This window comes from Elgaria multicarinata, chromosome 7, assembly GCF_023053635.1.
Source record: "Elgaria multicarinata webbii isolate HBS135686 ecotype San Diego chromosome 7, rElgMul1.1.pri, whole genome shotgun sequence".
NCBI lineage: Eukaryota > Metazoa > Chordata > Lepidosauria > Squamata > Anguidae > Elgaria > Elgaria multicarinata.
The window spans coordinates 36170334-36193544 of NC_086177.1; the positions used below are offsets into that span (position 1 = coordinate 36170334).

General features: G+C 41.5%; 1 protein-coding gene across 8 annotated transcripts in view; it reads left to right on the forward strand.

The window, feature by feature from the left end:
- Positions 1 to 23126, forward strand: part of ATXN1 (ataxin 1) — a 259174-nt gene extending 236048 nt beyond the window's left edge. For all 8 annotated transcript variants that reach the window (XM_063130390.1, XM_063130392.1, XM_063130391.1 and 5 more), the window contains 2 exons: positions 1871 to 3907; positions 19676 to 23126. In XM_063130390.1, coding sequence (XP_062986460.1) covers positions 2024 to 3907; positions 19676 to 20206 — 2415 coding nt within the window. In that variant the 5' untranslated portion in view covers positions 1871 to 2023 and the 3' untranslated portion in view covers positions 20207 to 23126. The remainder of the gene's footprint in view (positions 1 to 1870; positions 3908 to 19675) is intronic.
- Positions 23127 to 23211: the final 85 nt, after the last annotated feature.

The following is a 23211-nucleotide window of genomic DNA, read 5'->3' on the forward strand; positions in this document are numbered from 1 at the left end:
CTGCAAGCCAGCCTACTCTATCCTCTGCTCATCCCTGCTCTGAAGGACATAATTCTAAATGTAGTCTTTTAGATTTAAAAGAACCCAATCTTTATTCTCATTTTCTCTCTCTCTCTCTCTCTGAATATTTATTCTTTAGAGCTTGGCCTTATGCAGAACTTCTCCTTTGCCAAAATTATAATCAATATGCAACATTGCTGCCTATTGCTGTCCTCCTGGCAGTGTTCAAATTATAGGGAAAAGGGGTGGGGCTTAATGAAATCCCCAAACCCTTCCCCACAATCCCCATACCACCCATCATGTTCCATAAACAGTAGCTTTAAGGAGATGAGGTCCATTCTGTCTCCCTGCAGTTCAAGCATTGCTTCTTGGATCTAGGCTGGGTGTTGGTATCCAAAGAAACTTGAGAGGAAAATTTTGAAAGAAACCCCCCCCCCCTTGTGTTCCATATTCTGAGACTCTAGGCCTCTCTGGCCTATATAACATAGTTTGCCTGCACTCACACAGGCAAAGATATTTATACCGAATCACGGAGAGCGACAGTCTTTCTCTGCCATCCCACAATTAAAATCTGCCACAGTATGGAGAGCTGAGCCATCCTGTAAGGGAAGATGCCAGGATAAGTCTGAACATTCAGATCTGAATTCTGCAGCTGCTGTCTAGCTGTGTTCTCGTCCTAATTTATAACATGATTTTCCCCCACCCCGAAGTTTATTGAATCTGTTTCCTAATACAGAGTAGCTCCCAGTCATTTGTAAGTGCTCTTCTGCTACACAGAAAGTAATCAGGCAGCAGCTGCAGCTCACAATTCATTGGTTACTAAGAAACAAGGAAACATGATATGATTGGAGCTACATACGGGGTTATTATAGTATGTAATTTTAACCATGTAGGTAGAGTTTAACCTGTGCATTTGGTATATGTTGCAGGGATCAGAAAGTAAAATCCTATATAGGTACTTTTCCAGTGAATAGTCCAAATATATATATGTAGTACCTGCAACAAAAATCCTGACTAATAGAGATTCATGTTTGACTTTGTGTTCCTGATCTAGGTAATATTTGAAAACTGGCAATAGGGATAAATCTTCCACTTTGTTAATGTCACATATATTGTCACATTGGTTTTGCCTGCCTTCCAGTTTAACTTTCAAAATTTCTAAAACATACACATCACTTTGAGTTCCACAGTGGGGGGAAAAGCAGGAAATAAATATACTAAATTAATTCAGATTAATTTTGGAATAGATTTTATACACACCTTGTCACAGTAAGATTTTTTGGTTTAGTGTTTAATCAATGATGTGCTTCTGTGTTTCTATATGTTGGTCAACTATAAGGGGACTAGAGAGATGTAAATGTATGTGCTGGCCCCACTAAAGGCTATAGTAACTGGTGCACACTGTGTGTGTTCACCAAAAGTAGCCGCCATACAGTATATAAATAATGCTGCAATTCAAAAATTGAGGATACATGCTTTGGTGGGAGCCATATATTAATTAACTATGAGTAAAGGTGGAAAATGGAGAGAATGACAGCCTGATACTATGCATCGTTATTTGGCAGTAAGTCCTATTGTGTTCAGTGGGTTTTGTTCCCAAGTAAATGTGCCTGGTTGTTCCAAGCTGAAAATTCTGCCCTCGGGTGTCTATTGAAAAAATAAATCATTTTGATTATCCTAATGCCTTAATTGTGATGTACCAGAGCTTCTTGTTTTATGGTATATATAGCTAATAGAACTCTGAACAAAAGGTATGTTCTTGATTTTATATTAGTATCCTTTTCTTTTTTTCCCCTTACTGCTAGTATTTTGATTTCCTCTTCTCTCTTCCCCCCTTCCTTTCTTTTTCTCTCCTTCTCTCTCATTCCAGAGATGCTTGTGGAGGATTGTGCTCACAGGGAGATGATTCCTCATGAAGTCTCTGGATCCCCTTCAGAAATCAAATGTGACTTTCCGCTTAGCAGACTGAAATCAGAGCCAGCCAGGCAGTGAAGCCACAGAAGTGGGCAGGGGCCTGTGAAAAATGAAATCTAACCAGGAGAGAAGCAATGAATGCCTGCCACCCAAGAAGCGGGAGATCCCTGCCACCAGCCTGCCTTCTGACGTGAAGCCATTAGTTCTGGCCAGTGAAAACCACCGTGCAGATAACTTGCCATGGCTCTCGAGCACAACCAGCAGCCAGAGCAGCATAGCTGGGCGGAACAGGCCTGGAGGGATCTCGGTGGAGGCTAGTTCACAACTGGGAATAGGTTTACACAAGTCACTATCTACGGGAATAGATTATTCGCCACCTAGTGCTCCTAGGTCTGTTCCGGCCACCGCAACACTTCCCACAGTGTACCCGTCTGCCCTTTCACAGGCAGGGACGCCTGTTTCCCCAGTGCAGTACACACACCTGCAGCACACTTTCCAGTTTGTTGGGCCCCAGTACAGTGGACCATACGCCGGATTCATCCCTTCCCCACTGATTTCGCCAACAGCCAATTCTGCAACCAGCACAGCGGCCTCTGCCACTGCTGTTGCAACCACTCCATCCCAGCGTTCCCAGCTGGAGGCATATTCCACTTTGCTGGCCAGTGTGAGCAACCTAAGCCAGCAAGGGCACAAAGTTGAGCCCCATCTTGTCAGGACACCTGGATTGATCACAGCAGGGTCTCCTCCACCTGCCCAGCAAAACCAGTATGTCCACATTTCCAGCTCTCAGAGTGCCGTCAGAAATGTCTCTCCTCCGGCCATCCCAGTCCATTTGCATCCCCACCAGACAGTGATTCCTCACGCGTTCACTCTTGGCCCTTCCTCCCAGGTGGTGGTGCAATATGCGGATTCTGGCAGCCATTTTGTCACTAGGGAGTCCACCAAGAAGTCTGAGAGCAGCAGGCTGCAGGCTATGCAAGCAAAAGAAATACTGAATGGGGAAATAGAGAAGAGTAGGCGATATGGCATCTCGCCATCCTCAGAACTGAATCTTATCAAATCAGGCAATAAACCATCTCCTCATCATTATGAGGCCAGACATGTGGTGGTCCACTCGGGGCCTGCTGATTACATTGCACGGGATTCCTCCAGTGTCCGGTCCTCCGTTATGGTTGTCCCCAACAGTAGCACACCTACTGCAGACATGGAGGCCCAACAGGCCACCAACAGAGAAACACCACCTTCAGCCCTTGGTGAAAAGGGAAGCTTACACTTAGGAAAAACAGCCCACCGATCCTATGCTTTATCTCCGCAACAGACTATGGGTCATGAAGGGGTGAAAGCAGTCGCCACTTTGTCCCCTCACACAGTCATTCAGACCACCCACAGCGCCTCAGAGCAGCTCCCTGTCGGGTTGCCTGCTGCAGCCTTCTACACTGGGACTCAGCCATCGGTAATTGGCTACCTGAGCAATCAACAGCAAGCCTTTGGCTATCATGGAAGTCTCCCACAACACCTGGTGATTCCTGGCACCCAGCCCCTCTTAATACCAGTAGGCAATGCAGATATCGACACATCAGGAGTACCGCCTGCTATAGCCACTTCATCTCCCCAGTTGGCAGCAGTGCCTCACACGTTCGTCACAACCACCATTCCGAAAAGTGAGAATTTCAATGCCGAGTCACTAGCAAGTCAGCCAGCTTACCAGGCAGCAGTGGTGCAGGCCCAGATCCACCTCCCCCTGGTCCAGCCAGTACCTTCTTCAGCAACTGCTCCTCCTACACTGCCTCCTTACTTCATGAAAGGGTCTATCATTCAGTTGGCCAACGGAGAACTGAAGAAGGTAGAAGATTTAAAAACAGAAGACTTTATACAAAGTGCAGAAATTAGCAGTGACCTGAAAATAGACTCCAGCACCGTGGAAAGGATTGATGACAGCCATAACCCAGGCATTGCCATGATACAGTTTGCAGTTGGAGAGCATCGAGCACAGGTAATACACCTGAGAGGTGGTGGAGGTGGTGGTAGGTTAGTAGGCAAGTAAAAGTAATGTCCCTACTCACAATTGTTAGTCTCTTCGGAGCACAGGATGGCTAATGGACAGAGTGGTGTGGTGGTGGTAACGATGAAGGAGCTTGCCCAAATTTATACACGTGACAGAGGAAGGTGATTTTGGTGAAATCATTATGTTATAAACCAGACATTGGCTTACATTCAGAGTGGTATAGAAATGTCAATTATATGTGACTTAAACATGCTTAGTAGCCATTACCTATTAGGACAAAATCAAAAAGTAATAGCAGGCTAATAACTTCATTAGGACTTTCTAAAATCTCACTTAGCAATGAACATACTTTTGAGTTTCCCAGATCTCTTCTTTAGACCTGATGCTAAGCAAAACATCTACAGGGGAGAAAGCTGGGTGTACAGTTCAAAGAGTTCTGGGAAAGTCAAAAAATTGTTCATTATCTTGTGACATTTTAGCTTGTCCTAATAAAGATACAACTTGATCATGATTTCTGGTTGGTTGTTTTTTAAAAAATAAATGAACTAACACAGCTGCCTGCAATTCTTGTTCAAAGTGCTTCCTGCTAAAGAAAGCTTGAATGCAAAGTCAGCCAGAAGTGCAGTACCAAGGGAAAGAAATGGGGCAACCCCTTATAGATTCCCATGGCTTCAATCCCTGGAACACTCTTAGGGCATGCATGAACCAGTGGGCTTGGCTTGTTTTGGGTTTTTCACATTGTCTTAATAAAAATGTCAAGACATAGCACAATCCATAGCACCTCCTGTGGACTGTCATTGGTTTCTGTTTAGCAATTCATTTTTCAGCTCCTTGGTTGTTGTACAAACCTTCCCAAAATGGGTCTAGATATGTGTCTAGTGCTGTTCCTCTTTCCAACCATTCTTCCTGTTACTCCTCAATTATCTTGAATTTGTAGCATTACACCTGTGCACTAGGAACAACTTACTTGTTCTGCTAACTGCTCCATGATCCTGTAATCTGGCTGTTTTGTGATCCCTTCCAAAGGTTTCTTTTACCCTCTGTCCCCAAGACATCACATCAAATTTATTTAAGCTGTTCAAATTGCACACATTCAGCCCTTATTGAAGAGCAGAAAAGAAAAGAAAAATAAATTAAAATCACAACCCTGCAGGTCTGGAAAAGGAGGTGTATATGTATAGGAAACATGTAAAGATCAGTTCTGAAACAATAAGGATAAAACCTAAATTGAAAGAAATGTGACAAGAATGCTAATCTGAATGCACCCAGAATGTTTCTACATGAATAAGAATCTCATTGGGTTTGCTTCAGGTTTCAGCACCATGCAGATGATAAATGCATTCTAGGGAATGTTAATGCTTGATTGTGCCCATACTTCTTCACATAATATATAGTACTTTCTATTATATGTGAAGAAGGGATGATCTTTCTAATGATCGTTCAGTTTCTGGTATGTTACATATGTGGACTGTAAACATTTAGCTTGACACTATCTGATCATTGGTGGTTCAGATCTCTGTGAAACACAGCAGATGTCTTTTTTTCAAATCTGCTTTACCAGGTGCATATATTGCACATCTCGGGATGAATTTAGCAGACATGGCTTTGGCTGCAATTATTGTGTGATAGTTTTTCATCTGAAACTTTTTATCCTATCTTAGATAGAGCATTTTCATGCTGTGCAAACATCAACAGGAAAAGAAGTGTTTAATTTATAGTTCTGGTTACATAGGTTAAATATTACATCATATATATACATTCAGTTTCAATAAAAATATATAGTCCCACCTGGGTTTAATGTCATATAACATTCACTAATTTAAGGGTCTCCCTGAAATGGATTTCTTTACCCATAGCTATACTGTCCATATCTCTATATGCACCAATAGATGTGTTCTCCGATCTTCTCTTTATTAACAAATTCAATAAATTTCCTCCATACCCCCTCAAACTTGTCTTCGCTTAGTTGTCCTTGCATTTTCTTCAATTTGGGGGTGAATTTTTCTAAAAGGGCAATCTGCCAAACCCTTTGGTACCAATTGTCAATATGAAGCCCTTTACTGCCTTTCCAATGCTTGGCTATCAGCCATCTAGCCACCAATAGTGGATGGCTTATTAATTCCTAATTTAACAGCTTATTGTCCACTCCTCTGTTTAAATTTAACAGAGCTAGGTGAGAAGATGGGTGAACCCATTGTCCAGTTATTGAACTGATCTCCTGGAACATTTTTTCCCCAAAAAGTCATGCCTTAGGGCATGACTACCACCTATGTATATATGTCCCTACTCCAGAGCATCCCCTCCAACAGTCTGGAGATGTCCCTGTACTCATCAAACATGTTCTTCTGGGTGTCAGATTACATCTGTGGGTCAGTTTTAACATTAGTTCCTTATTTTTATTTGACGTTTTAAATGGGCATCTGTCCCTCAATGCATAACAGGAAAAGAACTGTTGATCTTTGTATATGGCGCCCTGCAACAGAATATTGCAGGGTGGAGTACTTCTATTCAGGTTTCCAGTCACTCCAGTTGTTTTTTCTCAATTTTGGGTTTTTTTCTTCCTATATGTTTTTTTCCCCTGGGGTAGAGTGATGGCACACTTATTTCCAAGCGTACCCCAGCTCCATTAAAAATGTTGATTTCTCATTGATGTTTATGAATCACTATCATTGCCATCACTTGAGCCATTTTAAAATAGCTTCTCATTGACTTATCCAGACAATTGGCCTGTTTAGATGATCAGACAGCCTACTTTGGCTGTAGGTTGCAGTGCATGGGTTGCACGGCACGCCAGTGGCCCTTCTGAATATTCAAGCTGCAACTGCAGCTTATGTCATTCAAACAACCCTCACATAAGCCTAACTCATAACCCTCACACAACCCCCAGTCTTCCCATGATGACACAACAAGTTTGAATTTTCAGGATGGCTTCCATGAGCAATGCAAAACATTGTGATTTAAATAAGCTATGATGAGTAATATTGATCATGCAAACCCAGTCAATGGGATGGTTATGTCTACCCTTTTTAACTGTCCTCCATTATATTACTCCTTCCATCCAGTTCTTTTGTTCCCCCAGCCACCCAATTCATTACAGTACATCTTCCATGCTGCTGCTGTCAGTCCTTCCACCCCTGTCAATCAACATACCGCTGGGTTATGTTGGGCTGTTGGTGTGAGAGTTTCTTTTAGAGGGTTTTCTTAATATTTTTGTATCCCTGCAAACTTTCTCCAAGTGTGCTGAAACCTCCCTCTAACGTGTGGGCAGTGTAGTTTTAGCTACATTTGCACGAGCACGGGAAAATTTGAATTGGTATTAGAAGGACTGGTAACCAACATGGAACTGGTTAAACTAGGAGATGGATGGGAAAGGGACAGAAAATAGTTTGAAACATTTTCCAGTGTTCACATAAGCATACAGATAAGGAATTAGTGTCACCTGACTTTTTGCCCTTTGGACTCTCTCAGTCAAACTACATGTTAAGCTGCTCATTTTTAAAATAAAATAAAAGCTTGCTTTACACAGACTATATTCCTTTTTAATCAGGGCAGCAGGGGTCAGGAAGACATTTAACCCCTTCTTCCCTGCACTGTTTTCCCACCAGAAATCCCTTCCTGTGTCTTATTCCTACCCCCCACCCCCACCCCCAGTGCTATTTGTAGTAAACTTTCAGGGGGAAAGAGCAGCTGGGGAAGGGGATGATTTTTGGTGAGAAAATGGAGCAGGAACAAACCCTTTCCCTGTATGCCACAATCCTAGCCTGGATCATGGTTTCACACAGCTGCTTTAAGTGGCCAGTGCTATGCACACTTTTTAAAAGTGTGCTTAATCTAGTGTGTGGTTGGTCCCTCAGTTGATCTACTTAATCAATTGGTTGTTTGTAATCCAGTGTTGCTCAGACAAAGATGAAGTAATTATATTTTACGTAGTTGTTTGTAGAGCTTGGGCTACAGATTTAAAGATCTCTTATGTTCGTGTACACTCCTGACACTACTTTGGCCACTCCCTTTGTAAATCAGAATAGCCAGTCCAGAGCCCTGTTGCTGTTTTCATTGGGAGAAAAGCTCTTATTGGCACTAATGTGTGATCATTATAATGTGTTTTCTGAGACTCAAAACAGACCTTATCTGAGATAGCTGGATAGCTGGAGATAGCCGTCTCCTCCTTTGTCCAGGGCTTTGCATGGTCTGACAGAATGTATATCTTCAGCTGCAGAGTTTACCACTTGAATGGTACAGATGGGCCATTACGGGAAGGGTAAATGTTTCATTAACTACTTCTGCCCCTCTTCACCAGATAGAGGGTGCCTTTGCAAAAGTGGCTGAGGAGGCTATGCTCCTGGGTAACATAGATGACTGCAACAGTCTCTTTAGGTGCATGGATCCTCCTAATGTTTCTATACCCACTTCCTTTAGGGTTTGTAACATTTCAGTAACATGGGCTCAGTGGGGTGGTTTGAACTTGCAGAAATACATCGGTCTAGTTGATAGCGCTTTTTAATTGGCAACATCCTCCTTTTTTAAAAAATAATGCTGGGGAAGGGGGAAGTACCTTCTAGGGAGCTGAAATGATTTAATTTGCTAATTTAGGTTCAGCCAATGTTAAAAAGCCTCTTAGAAGTTGGTATTTCCTTTGAATCTGGAAGCCACTTAGTAACACTAGACTTGCAGAGTTTACCACTTGAATGGTACGGATGGGCCATTATGGGAAGGGTAAATGTTTTAGCAAGGGATGTTCATTTCCTTTTGGCAAACACCTCAGACAACTAATTTCTAGCTGGAAGGAATCGTTGGTAATTACCATGGAATCCACATTTCCTAGGATTTACAATAGCAAGGCGTATCTACAAAACAAAGGGCATGGCTAGACGAGGGGGATGATCTCACGATATGATGATCGTGAGATCCTCCCACCCATCCCCAGTCTACATGCAGCGCATGACGTCCCATGAGGAAGAGGATGTCACACCCACCATTTTGGATTTTTTTTTTTTAAGGAAAATGAGCGCTCGAATGAAACTGTAAGTTTTTTTTAAAACAAACACCTTGCACTCCCCCCACCCCACCCCCAATGGGCACAGAGCTCCTGAGGAGCTCCATGCCTGGTTCCCAGCTCCTTGCATTTACTCGCAAGGAGCCGAGACAAAACCGTGATGGCGGGCCACATGTCCCGCGGTCTTGAGATCATCCCGAGACTGCGGGAAAAATTGGAATTGAAGGGTAGGGCGATACCCCGGGGCAAGGGAGGGATTGTCCCTCCCTGCTCCCGGGATGCCCTGTGCGTCATGTGGACGCACTGGGATGATCCCGGGACGATCCCCAGGAGATCACTCTGTCTAGACATGCCCAAAGACACTCTGAGCAATTGCAGAAAGGGAAGTAAGATAAAGTTGGTTATTTGAAGGTTGCTGTCCCCTTAAACAACCCATACCGCCTGAGTTTGGATGTTCTGGCAAGCCACAACAGGGAGAGTAATTAGGGAAATCCAACTAGCACGCAGGGCGGGATTAACAGCCAACCATGGTTTGTTAACCATGCCACATTCATGCGAACTGACATTATAGCAAACCATGGTTTGCCATTTCAAAGTCAAGACACTTTGAACTCTTACATTCCCTATTCCCCTTATTCTGTACAGAAGGGCAGGAAATTAGAAGCTTCTGTTCCTAACTTGTGGCATAGTTTACCATTTTGTCCAAAACTAGCATAGTTTGTAAAAATCATGATCCCAGATCACAATTTGTTCCTGACTTGGCATCCTGGTTTGACAGCAAACTGTGGGCAAACCTGGAATGGACATTTTTAATGCTCTCTCATTTGCAGAAGAAGAGAAAAATAGAAATAGGTTCTATTTCTATAGGTTGAGGCTCATGCCTGCTCATGCTTGCAACAAACATCTAAGTGCAGATGCAGAGGATGTGATTTTATCAACTAGTCCTTATGAATGCATCTCAGTGATAGCTGATTTATTGATCAAAATGGTTTAAGAAAAGATTATTCCATCAATGACAACAAAGCAGGTTAGCCAACTGTGAGAGGTAGGGCAGAAGTGGAGGAGACTGAAAATAGAAATGAGGTTTAACATATTCATAGCCCATTGTATTCAAGAGCCTTTTGCTCATTAAAAGTCATTCTCTTTTCTTTAGCTCTTATAATCTGTAAATTTGTCCCTAAAGCAACCCTATTAGAACAGATCATAAGTAGTCCCATTGTATGAATGGACACCTGAGGCTGAGTTTTGTGACTTGCTCAAGGTCACTCATGTTCACAAATCCAATTCAGGTGATACAACAGGTTCTGACTTGTTTGAGTATAGCAGATTGCAGCAGGAAAACAAGTGAAAGTGCTGACAAATGAACTAAAACCAGGAACCATCATTTTTGAAATTGTGCAATTTCTGTCCCTTCTCTGTGTGTATCAAACACAAATAATGTAAGGCTCCTTCCTTCACATGGCACACTTTACTCATGTCACTTTAGTGAATCCCACATGCTGGTTTAACACATGCAGTTTCCTTTGAGAAAGTTCTGTGTAGGAAATTGGACTTGTGATAAATAATCCTAAAAGCTGAAATTGGATATGTAATGACAACCCAGAATATGGCTTTAGTATGGACTGTCTTTAAATCATGGATTGTTGTTAAATTGTGGATTGTTATTACATGCAAACCCTGCACTATGGTTTAGCTATGAGTTGTTAGCCACAAACAACCCAGGAAGAGAACTCATTGTTTGTTATTGAATTGTGAATTCTGGGTTGTTCATGGTTAAAACCCATAATTAAACCATAGTGCAGGGTTCACGTGTAACAACCTATGATTCAACAACTCACGATTCAAAGACAATCCCTACTCAACCCCCATATTCAACCCATACTCTGGGTAGTTGTTATATGTGAATCAGGTCAGTGAGTCTTGAGGTAATCTCTGTGTAGAGAAAGGACCCATGTCACCTCAACATTATTTTGCTTAAAGAAAATCATTTTCGCCTAAGAGATAAAACTATACATAAGGCGGGTACACTCCTGTGTGTCTTGTCACTAGCTCACATAAGTGAACAACAATACAAAATAATACATTTATGTACACATCTTTTCCTGGCATAAAGTTAAGTGCTAAAAAATACTGCATCTGCAGGCTGTTATTAAAGGCACAGCAGTGCTAGGAAAAATGTGGCACCTGTAGGATCAGTCAGATCCTGGAAGAAGGGCAAAGCTGAGGGGGACAAGACAGAATCACAGTCCAAGAGCCAGGTAAATGTTGATTCTAGGAGGCCAATCAAATTGGCTAGCTGAGTTGCAGGTGCAAAGGCAGGGGGATGAGGAAGCAAAAATGAGTCCAAACTGGAGCAGAAGAGGGCAAGAGCTGGTGCAAGCAAGATGGCATGAGATTTGGAAGTAAATGCAGAACGTGGTCTGTTGCACAGGCAGAGACCGCATGGAGGAGGAGGAGGAAGAGGAAGAGGAAGAAGATATAACACAGGGGCAGAGTGAATAATCCCCAGAAGTTCGGGTGCACCAAGAATAAGCTGTTTTTTTATAGGACCACTGGTTAGAAAGGCCGCTCATTCCATGTAAAAGTTCAAGATTCCCCAATGTCTGAGGGTCTGACACTGAAGCTCCTGATCAGAGTTGCCAATATCCCCCCCTCCCCCAGGTGGTTGTTTTGCCTTTAACTGCTGATGGTTCACAAAGATGCGGTGATGCAAAAAACTTCTAGTCATACAGCTGTGGAAAAAGGTGGAGCCCTGCCAGGAGAAGGGATGAGGGACACCTCTCCACATAAAGAGCAGATAAGATTTTCTCGCTGTTTCTTATAATCTGGGACATTGGGAAAGTTCTGTTTTTACCTGCAGGGAAATGCTTTCAAAACCAATTTTATCTGTAGCACCCCACTATGTAGTTTGTTTTAGGCCCTTCGTGTCTCTTGATGTTACCCAACTACGGTCACAACACTGTCTTCCGTGCCAGCCACAGGCGTATGGAAGCAGCAGGTGCCTGAGTATGGTGTGTTCTGTATTGCTCACAGAGACTTTCAGTGCAGCAAAAAGTGGCACAGCTGGAGAGCTTCCCTTTCAGAGGTGGAGAGTGCCATCATCTGGTAGAAAGGGTGATGGCCTCTCCTATTAAAGTGACACTTTATGCAGAAGCCTATCAAAATCTAGCTGACATCATCACGCTTAAAATACTCCACCAGCTGTGTTTCTCACAAGGGACGCTTCCAGAATTCAGAGAGAGTCACGTACAGATATGATTAAAATGTGGGTTTAATTTAGGTTTCCTGTAGATTCCAGGACTTGGACCCCTTCCCAGATAACTCATGTTCCTCTGTAGTAGCAGCAGCTACTCTCCTGGTGGCGAGGAATATTGTTGCTTTTAAAAAATATATCTGTGGCTACATGGCTTTTTTGTTTATTGTGTTTGAAATGGGTATTGAGTTCCCAGACACATGCAACTTTCATGTTTAAAATAAACAGCATTTGTGTAGCATTATGACTTAAGAATATGAGCCAGGAAATCCCTGGTTCAAATGCACCTGCAGCTATGAACATTTTAAATAACTTTAGGTGTCTCTATTGCCTCCGACTTTCAATTTTGAGAGGGTGATAGTGCCCAACCTGGTAGAGTGGTTCTAAAGATCTTTGCTGAGATAGTATATTTGAAATTATTTAAATCAGCTTTCCACAACATGATACCCTCCAGATGTTTTGGACTAACATCTCGCATCATCCCTGATCATTGGCCATTAGTGGCTGATAGAAGTTGTAGTCCAAAACTTCTGGAGTGTGCCACATTGGGGAAGGTTCATTTTAAACACTTAAAACGGGCTATATTAATGCTCAGTATTATTTTTAGGTGGCAAAAGTGTTGGAAAAACTAAGTTCATACTCAGAATAGTATAAGGCTTTCCGGGTAATCCAAATGTGTCACCAGATCAACATCTGTGATGCTAATTAAACATTGATGCCAGCACTCTTCTCTTTTAAGCACGAGTTCTTGAAGCTGGGTGAAAATGGATCTTTTCTTTTAAAATATTGCCTCTGCTTTTTTAATTTAAGTTTGTTTTGTTTTACTTGTTGGATGTATATCCTGCTCTGCTCCATAGGCTTGAAAAAAATGATCCAGGAATTTGTACATTAAAAGAAAAGCTCCTACCTCCAGTTTAGGATGGGAGAGGGGAAGAGAAATGATCCTTGATACTTTTTAATTTGTATGATACCTGGCTCTTTCCAGACCTAAAGTAAGATGGAGAGAGAGAGAGAAATTTATAGCACAAGAGGAAATGGAAAAGAAGAAATAGAATGGAAAAAGAGCCAAGGCTACACAGAAGGGATCGTCAAGGAATCTATTTTCATGTCCTCTGAGCTATTGGGAAGTAATGGCAAAAAAGATATTGGTTAGATTATGAATTACTTGAACTGCCCAAACCAGAACAGAGTGGCTGGGTCCACATGTAATGGGAAGCCATGATTTCCTACTATAAGATCAGGCCCTGAGAAGTCTCAGGCTCACACACTCTACTCTTTAATGGATGCAAGAAGGAGATTGAAAAGGAGATTGAAAGCTCCTTTTCTGGTTCCAGTTTTAAACTAACCTCAGCTTTCTGTGATATTTGAAAACATGGAACTATGATTTGTTTAAAATATGGTTTCATAACAAGCCATAATCTGAAACCAGTTTCATCCTGGCTCACTAAACAAATCACAGTTCCCAGAGTTCATATGTCACAGGACTCTGGTTAATTTATCATCTAAAGGTGAAGCTTCAGAAATCATGGACACAGAGGAGAGAGGGAGAATGGGATCTTGAGGGTCACAATAGCTCATGCTTTTCATGCAGAAGGTCCCAGGTTCAATCTCCAGATAGGGCTTGGAAGGAATCCTGTCTGAAACCCTGGAGAGGTGCTGCCAGTTAATGTCAACAATACTGGACTAGCTAGACCAGTGGTCTGACTCAGTATATGGCAGCTTCCTATGTTCCTGTTCTGTGTAAATCCAGCCACTCTGAGAGTTGGGATGTTGCTGTTGCTGCCACTATGAAAGCCCTTTGTTATACTCAGGAGATTTTAGAAATGTGGAAGTTAATTACTCTGTTGGTAGGACTTACCAGAGGCAAGGGAAACCCTTTCCAGCTCAGACTTCAGTCATCCAAGCTGCACTTTTAGGACATAAAGTCCTTCAAAGTTAAGAAGCTAAGGTCAGTCAATCTCCATTGCAGTGACCCTTGAATTAAACAAAAAGGATTTGTTGTGAAGAAAAGCAAATATCTGGATAGTGATTATCTAGACCCATTTCAATCAAGTTTCAGCCAAGATATGGGACTGAGACTATTTTGGCCACCTTGGTGGATGACCTAGATGAGGAACTGGATGTGGGAAGTGTGACAATATTAATTCTCTGTACCTTTCACTGGCTTTCAGTAGCATGGTATCCTTCTAGAACACTTGGTGGGATTGAGTTTTGGGGGCATTGTATTGCACTGGTTCCGGTCTTTTCTGTCCAGAAGATAGTGCTGGGGAACTACTGTTCAAAACCACAACCTTTGACCTGTGGTATTCCACAGGGTTTTATCTTGTCTCTGATGGCATTTAATATCTACATGAAGCTGCTGTGAGATGTTATTTGGAGCGAGGTGCCACCAATGTATGGATGACACCCAGCTCTATTGCTTTTTGCCATCTAACACCAGGGTACTAGTTCATAGAATCATAGAATAGTAGGGTTGGAAGGGGCCTATAAAGCCATCGAGTCCAACCCCCTGCTCAATGCAGGAATCCACCCTAAAGCATCCCTGACAGATGGTTGTCCAGCTGCCTCTTGAATGACTCTAGTGTGGGAGAGCCCACAACCTCCCTAGGTAACCGGTTCCATTGTTGTACTGCTCTAACAGTCAGGAAGTTTTTCCTGATGTCCAGCTGGAATACTTATTTATTTATTTATTTATTTATTTATTTATTTAAAACATTTGTATCCCTCTCCCCCTATACTAGCCTGCCTGTGTCTTGAGTTCTTCAAGAGAGGCTCCTCGCAAGGTGCTCATTCTGTGACATTTGTTTAAAAAAAAAGCCTCCTCTGTTCCATTTGTGGCCCCCGTTCCCTTTGAAGTTGTGACTGGCACCAACCTTGGTATTGTTTCAGCACCACGTCATGATACCACGTCATGTTTTGTGTACCCAGGCGTTTTAAGCTGGTCAGCGTGTTTCATGTTGTTATTTTTTACTGACTTTTATTGTTATATTATTGTTTTTTATTTTGTTTTTTGTTTTATATTTATTGTTCATGGCCATGGTATAATTTGATGAAGGTTAGTCTATAAATATCCAAGACAAATCATAAAAATGATTTCCCCCCCTGAAAGAATAGTTATTACTAAAGTATATTAGGAAGTAAATATGTTATGGGATCAGACTGGATTTCTCAGGAGACAAGAAAACACCTTGGTGCACAAGCAAACAGTATACAAAGAATCTAGAGAAAACATGGATGGGGTTAGAGGACTCATTTTTGTGGTTTTATATCTGTATAGCACCTAGCTAACATATGGTGCTTTATTACAAAAAAGTCCAGTAATAATAATTTTAAACTATTTCAATTACATAGATTTATTACAGTTGGAAAATAAGAATGCTGATTATGCTAATGATGTCTATATAGTAGTAATAATTTATTTGGATGTCTATCTTCATATTCACATTTGTTTTTACATTTTTATTGGATGTTGTCTCATGAGGGCCTGAACTAAAAAGTGGGGCAGAAATATATTAAGGGCACAATCATATGCATGTTTAGACAGGAGGAATCCTACCAACTCTCAGCATTCCCAAGCATGCATACGATTGTGCCCTAACTGAATAAATAAAATAATCTTGAAAGCAGACACGTGTTTAAAGCAATTTATTTGGACTTACATGGAATCCAGTACAGTGGATGAAACATAACTGTTCTAAGGTCTGCCATTTCATCATTCATTCATTCAGTCAACCCTTGATTTTAACAATTTTTTTTAAATGGAATTAACAAAAATGCTTACACCTGTGTAAATTTTAAAGATTAAAAAGGTCAAAATTGGCACACTGATAGCTCTTAAGTAGAACTTTCACCATGCCAAGTTTGAATGAGATTAGTCCATCTCTTGATTTTTTAGGATTTTTTTTTAAAAATCCCCTTAAATGCTTTCCTGGAAGTTTACAAGTACAAAAAAATCGCTTTTCATTTCCATTGATCATGCAAAGCTGTGCATCTCCAAGTTTGTTCCCTTACTCAAGGGTAAATCCCATTGATTTCAACTGCATTTACATCCAAGTCATACTAAAATCCCATGCATGCATACCTTTGAGTAAACCCCATTGAACAGAGACAGGCTTACTAAGGAAAGGAAAGGTGATTCTTCCTACTTGTGAACTTCCAGGGAAAGGATTTAAGGGGGACGGATTAAAAAAAATCCTTAAAAAATCAAGGGATGGACCGATCTCATTCAAACTTGGCATGCTGAAAACTCTACTTAAGAGTTATCACTGCACCAATTTTGATCTCTTTATCTTTAAAAATAAGGGAGCTGTGGGCAAGGACAGTGCATTTTCCACATTTCTTTAAAGGTGAAAATGTACTCCTGGTCATGCCTACTCAGGAGTAAGAACATAGAGTTAAATGGGACCTCTCTCCCTCCCCCTTCAGGTTTGCGTGGGGAATCGCACCACCCTCCTCTTTTGTTAGCGAGACCACCCTTAGACACACACATAGATGGGTGGTCGATAGGACACAACCACAGAAATACACGGGAAGGAGGAGAGCATTTATTTCGCAGGGAGGGAAAATAATCCAGACTTCCTGTGCTCCAAAAAGAAATGAAACATGGAGGGCAAGAGCCAAAATGAGTGCAGGACGTGGACAATGTCATGTGGGTACCAGGCTGCAAAACTGCATACCATGCATGGGGAGTGTGCAATAAATTGCTGGTGTGATGGAGCCCTCTGTCTCTCCGGAGTTTCGCAAAGTGCAAAAAGACAGTGATGAAAGAGCACTTATAGGTTATTCATTCTGTCCCATTCTCCATTTAGCATTGTTCCCTCCAGCATTTTAGCCAGTCTGATTTTCAGTCTCTTTTCTTGTATACCAGCCCTTACCTTCTACTGGCTTATCTTTTCACTCTTCGTTATATGTGGTTTGGAGCTGCAGCAGAGCCAGAAAGGAGAAGCATTAGCTTCCTTTGCCATAAGTGTAGCTTTATATAGATCTCACCCCACTGTCGCCTTGGGAACCCTGCATATCATTATTAACTGGACAAAGTAGCAGTAATTTTATATTCCAATGAATAATACTGAACCTGAATCATATTTTCGAATGGACTATACTGTATCATTAACTTTGAAATGTGTAGGCATTAAGGGGAGCATCTGGGTAGACATAGCAGAAGCACACTCACTGGAAGAAAACTCACCAGAACAAACTTAGGGGGGTGGGGAAAACATCATTGTTGTTTGCAGCAGAAGCCACTGATTGGCTGGAGCTGGTGAGGTTACTAACCAGCTTACCCTATCCTCTTCTCTGAAGTTCTTCAATATGTAAAACATATATTCAGCTTTTTTTAAAAAAAAAACCCCAATAAGAACAGGAAACACATTCAGTGCTTCCTTCCTGAATCATGGGGGAAGAGCAAGCTACTGAACCAGCATTTGATTCACTTACCTGGGGGCTGTCTTCATGACACTGGGTTGGCACTGCCTCCCTCTGAGACTGATCGATTTACTTATTACTTACTTGCTTCGTTTACCTACTTGCTTACTCTAGTTAGTTTTCCAGTTGCCCAGTTTCCAACCTCCCAGGGTTCCCTTCTTAATGAAAAGATTTTAAACGTAGAGACAGGTGTCATGTTTCTGATTAACTCTTAAGTAGATGCAACAGAATACTGTGCTTACTAGAATAAGTAAGCATGTTCTTTGAGTAAGAAACTTAAAAAACAATGCAGTAAATCTGATATTCACATGGTGGAATATTCCTAGTTGGAAGGTGAATATCGGCATTCACTGGTGCATGGCCCTGATTGTTGGACAGACAGTGGTGAATATTGACAATCTTATTTAGGAGACTGTCAGCATTCATTGGCTCTTAATTTGTTTTAATTTGCTCTTAACTATTTACATAGTCAGACAGGATACCCAGGTTTAATGTTAGTAAAATAACTCCTGTTAATGAAAGTTTCCTCCCTGTTTTTATCTCCATGTAAATGACTTTATAAATGGTCATACTGCTGTAATTTCCCATACAACAGAGGTAGGTAATGTTCTGTAAATCTACAGTATTGGTAAAAAGGTGACTAAAGCAGATAGTGTTGAATTCAGGATCTGACTTCCATGAAAAGAAGGTGCCTGTTCATGAAAGGTGTCCACTTGCAGAAGGCCCCCTCTGCCACACACACACCACAGCTCATCCCATTCAGATTCTCTGTAAAGCATTTTCAGGAGGCTGGTGGGAAGGAAGAGGCAGAGAAGTCCACTTCCATCAGAGCAGGTGATCAGCGTAAATGTGTATCCAGCCCATTGAAACTAAATTTTATGTTCTATGCAAGTCTGCTCATATAAACAAGAGTGATGCCTCTGTGATCATATCAGGTCACGGTGATCATCTCAAGAAGTCCAATGATAATCTTCATCTTGGCATTTTTAAAAATCTGATTTTTTTATTATAAGGAAATTTACAGTAGGATTACATTAAATTACTGGTTGCTGAAATAAAGATCACGAAGAACAGAAAGCTGACAGTTGAGTGAACAGAATTTAACATGGTTAAATGTAGATCCCAAGACTACTTTGTTTGTTACCACACAAATGTTTTAAGCAAAAGGAAATGCTGCTATTCCCAGGAGAATATAAAAAAATTAGGCTCCATTCCCAACCATCCCTCAGCCTCAACTTGTATTAATTAACCTACATGAAAGGTCTCTTGGGGTTAATCATTGTGGAGTAGAAGTGGCTTATGAAATTGCATCTATCCAGCTCTTAATTGAATACAAAATGTAAGCATGGGGAAGCAGATATATGTATGATAACTTCTGCAACCATATTCCATGGTGTTAGGCAGTCACTTGCCCCAAAGGTAGCCTGTTTTCACCCCAAATGGGTGGGCTGTGTTGGTGGAATACCTTAAGTTAGATGTGGCACTACTTGCTGTGAAAAAGATAAGGAAGATATATAAAGTATTCTAAGAACCTCCCCAAAAGGGCTCAAAAGACCAGTTTTGCCACTGGTTTTGATCACTTCTCACTTTCTGCATACCAAAAAGCACAGAGCCCCATAATTTAAGCCAGCTGAAAGAATGGTGTCCCTCTACTCCTGGACTGGTTGAACATTGGGGTCAGAATTTGCCTAGGAATTTGCAGCTTACACAGCACCAGCACCCCAAATTTGTTTTCAGAGTGTGTAAAGATTATTTTACTTGTCCCACCCTTCCTACAACATGTTTGGAATGTCCAAAGCTATGTCCACGTCTCGGAGAACTGCTACAGTAGAGAACAAGTATGAGCTCATGCTACTTGTAGCAACTGCCAGGAGGAGCACTCCGATAAAGAAGCTTCCCTTACTTGCTAGCGCTGTGGGACTACACTTCTGCTAGTGAGATGACTTTCTCTGGAAGTGGAGTCAGCAGGTTTTGACAATTCACCAATAATGAACAAGCAAATGCATATTTTCAAACTTATGATCATGTGTTTCTCTTTCTCTCCCTTCTCCATTCCCCTCCCCCAAATTTTCTTCTCCCCTTGCAGGTCAGTGTTGAAGTCTTGGTAGAATATCCCTTTTTTGTATTTGGACAAGGTTGGTCATCCTGCTGCCCTGAGAGAACAAGCCAGCTCTTTGATTTGCCGTGTTCCAAACTCTCAGTTGGGGATGTCTGCATATCACTTACACTCAAGAATCTGAAGAATGGCTCAATTAAAAAGGGCCAGTCCATGGACTCAGCTAGCATCTTGCTGAAGCACTCTAAGAATGACAGTCTAACTGGTAGTAGACATAGGTATGCAGAGAAGGAAAATGGGATTGATCCGGGAAGCGCCAAGATGTCATCTGAGAATGGTGAACTGAAGTTTCCAGACAAAATAGGATTGCCTGCAGCATCTCTGCTTACCAAATCAGAACCCAGCAAGCCCACAGCAACTAGGAAGAGGAGGTGGTCAGCCCCTGAAACACGGAAACTAGAGAAGTCGGAAGAGGAGCCACCGTTGACTCTTCCCAAGCCTTCTTTTATTCCTCAGGAGGTTAAGATTTGCATTGAAGGGCGGTCTAATGTAGGCAAGTGACATCTGTTTAGGGAAAGGAAAATTAGGCTATCCCTTGTCATTTTTATCCAGATTACTGTACTGTAGGCTAAAATAACCCAGTATTTACATGTTATCATCTTATTTTAGGTTTATGTTATAACCTTGTTGTTATACAGTAGTTGCAGCTGGTATTATGCAGGAGACTGGTGCATACTTTCCCCCCCACCCCCCGCCCCCACCGAAGTGTTTATCGGTGATTATTTGTACTGAGAGCTACAGAAAGGGCAGCACCTGCTTCCTCCGGCCCCTTCTGGAAGCAAATGTGGCTGTCATGGCTTCTGTTTTCCAACGTGTGAAGCAGAATAAGCCTTGGCTGTCTTTGGAGAGGAGATGGGAAGGGAACTGTAGCAGAGATGAACACTATTGCCTGATTCAATGAGAGCTTGGGGCTGGAAGTTCCATAGCAGTGTGGTTTGGTGGTTCCCTCAACAAGCAGCTACTGGGAATCCAGTCCAGAGGCAGTAACAGAACTGAGCAGTCTCTGAGGCTTTGCACAATAAACCACCTTTCTTTTTAATTTTCTAAAGTTTGCCACATATTTTCCCACTCCTCCCAGCCCCATCCTCTGCCCCACAACGGGGGTCTGACTGCACTATTTTTTTTAATTATTATTATTATTGTTGTTATTATTCTCAGAGACTGCCACACAGAGATTTCATCTCCACTTGCTAGTATAGTTGCATAGCAATGGTGTAGCGACGGATCCTTGCTTTGCTAACACTGGGAATTTCTTTAAAGTAGGACAATGTTGCCGTAGGCCTAGCGAGTTTCAAATTGTGGGGACCCCGGCTAGTGCTCTTCATTACTTCTGAACAGGGTTAGCGAGATTCACTGAGTGTTGCCAGCCACTGACGTTTGCTTCCACAAGGTAAATATGCACTGCCCCTTTGGGAGAGAGTGAACATCAAAGTTGTTTGCATTTAGGTTGCAAATCTTTGTCTAACTCTAGTACTGTTTTTAGTTCCTGACGATGGACAATTAGTGCCACTTCCCCCCCCCACCCCCAAATTTCAGTGTGACACAAGGAAATGGATGTCGAAGATGAACATAGAATGTCTTTAAGCACTTAGAATGCTGTTCACATTTTGGTTGCTGAGCATCTGGGCTTAACACTCAGCAAGTACTGTATCTCACTTTAATCTCTGTGATGAGACAGAGAAAAACAAAGAAAAGAAAGAAAACCGATCTCTTCAACACTGTTAACTACATGCAAAGTATGTAGAGGTTTTTCACAAGCAAGATGTTGAAAGTTTTTCATGTGGTTTCAAAGGGATGAATGTGAATTATGAACTGGTATGTGACAGTCATTGTCCACAAGGACTACTTAATAGGAGGCACTTTTAAAACTTTAATGCTTGTGAAAGAGTTAAAGGCATATGTGAGCTGACAGATAATAAATGAATAAGAGAGAGTATAAAAGAAAGAGAAGAAAAAAATCATTATTGTCCAGTGTTTTTGAAAAAGATGGACTTTAAAGAATCTTGCAATTTGCACATCTTGAGTTTATCATTTGTGTGGTATTCCTGCAGTTTTTACCTAATAATTTTTGGGGAAGGGAGAGGGACTGAAAAAGCTTAAACAAATGTAGCAATTATTTACTAACCTGCCTAATCTCTAGGCCATTTTTGTAGGGTTAGGTTTCGTTTCAACCTCTTTATTTTCTTTCTACCATATCTGTCACCCTGAACCAGGACAGACTCTGAGAATTTCTCTTCAAATTCACTGAGTTTTCCATAAGAAGTCATTTTGACACAGAAGCAAGTTATGTTTCCCCCACCTTTTAATTCTAATCCATTGTTTTATTATTGTGAATGTTACTCTTTGTTACTTTGAATAACTTCTTTTCCATTAGTAGTACAATGTAGATGTCAAAGTTTGGTACAAAACAGGACAATGGGTAGAACGTTTACCCAGTTAAGCTCTTTTGTTGTTGGTGTTGTTACTGTTCCCAGAAATCTGAAACAAATTTAGGAGTGGATCCAGAGATCCTGACTCCTGCTGATTCTGTGGCTTCCATCATGAAACCAGTTCCTGACAAATAGCCACATTAAAGCCCTGGTGACTACTCACTGATGAGTGATTTAACAATACCAGCCTGTGAAAAATTCACATGAATAAGCATTCAGCCTAGTTTAAAGCCCAGTTAATTAAAATAGTGCTATAAAATATTAGCATCTCCTGGTGAAAGACATTCTGGACATTTTCATACATGAGGCTTAATTTGGGTCCTCCTTGAGTTGGTCTGTAATGTGAATCTAAAATATGTGCTAGTGTGCTCTATCCATGTTAAAAATGACTACATGTGGTACAAATCATATGAGAAGCCCAAATAGTGTTGTGTGTGAAAATGGTAGAACGTTTTAACATCAGTTCTTGTTCTAGTTTATTGGGTGGGCAGGCAGGCAGGCATGAATTCTCTTCTTTCCCCACTTCGAATTACTTTTTGATGCAATCCAAACCCAGGGCAAGTAAGGTAAAATGCAGGGCAAGTTGCCCCTACAAACAGGTGCTGCTTATCCTGATTTATTTTGCATGACCATTCCACTTGCCTTGGGTTAGCCACTGTCCTCAAAGTGGCCTTGTTTTGGGAGTGAATGAAGCCGAAATAGACAAGTCACATATCTCTGCTACTCAAGTGAAGGGTAAGCTGTAACCTTAGTCTGGGTTCAACCAATGATTAGTTGAGAGACTTGTGTAACAGGAGTTTATCTCTCATGATCAAGACTTTAACCTCAGACATGGTCCTGCTGGTTCACTGGGGCTTTGTGAGTGTGAGGCCCTTGCAGATCAAGAATTGAAATTTTAAATTCCAGAATACAACCTCAAATGAACAAATTCCTCCAAATGTTCATTTTCCTCCCTAACTTGCTTAAATACGATATATATATATATATATATATATATATATATATATATTTAAAATAACTCCCACCCTACCCCCTTCAATTCTTATGTCTTTTTGTTTGTTACTTGAACGTTAGCTC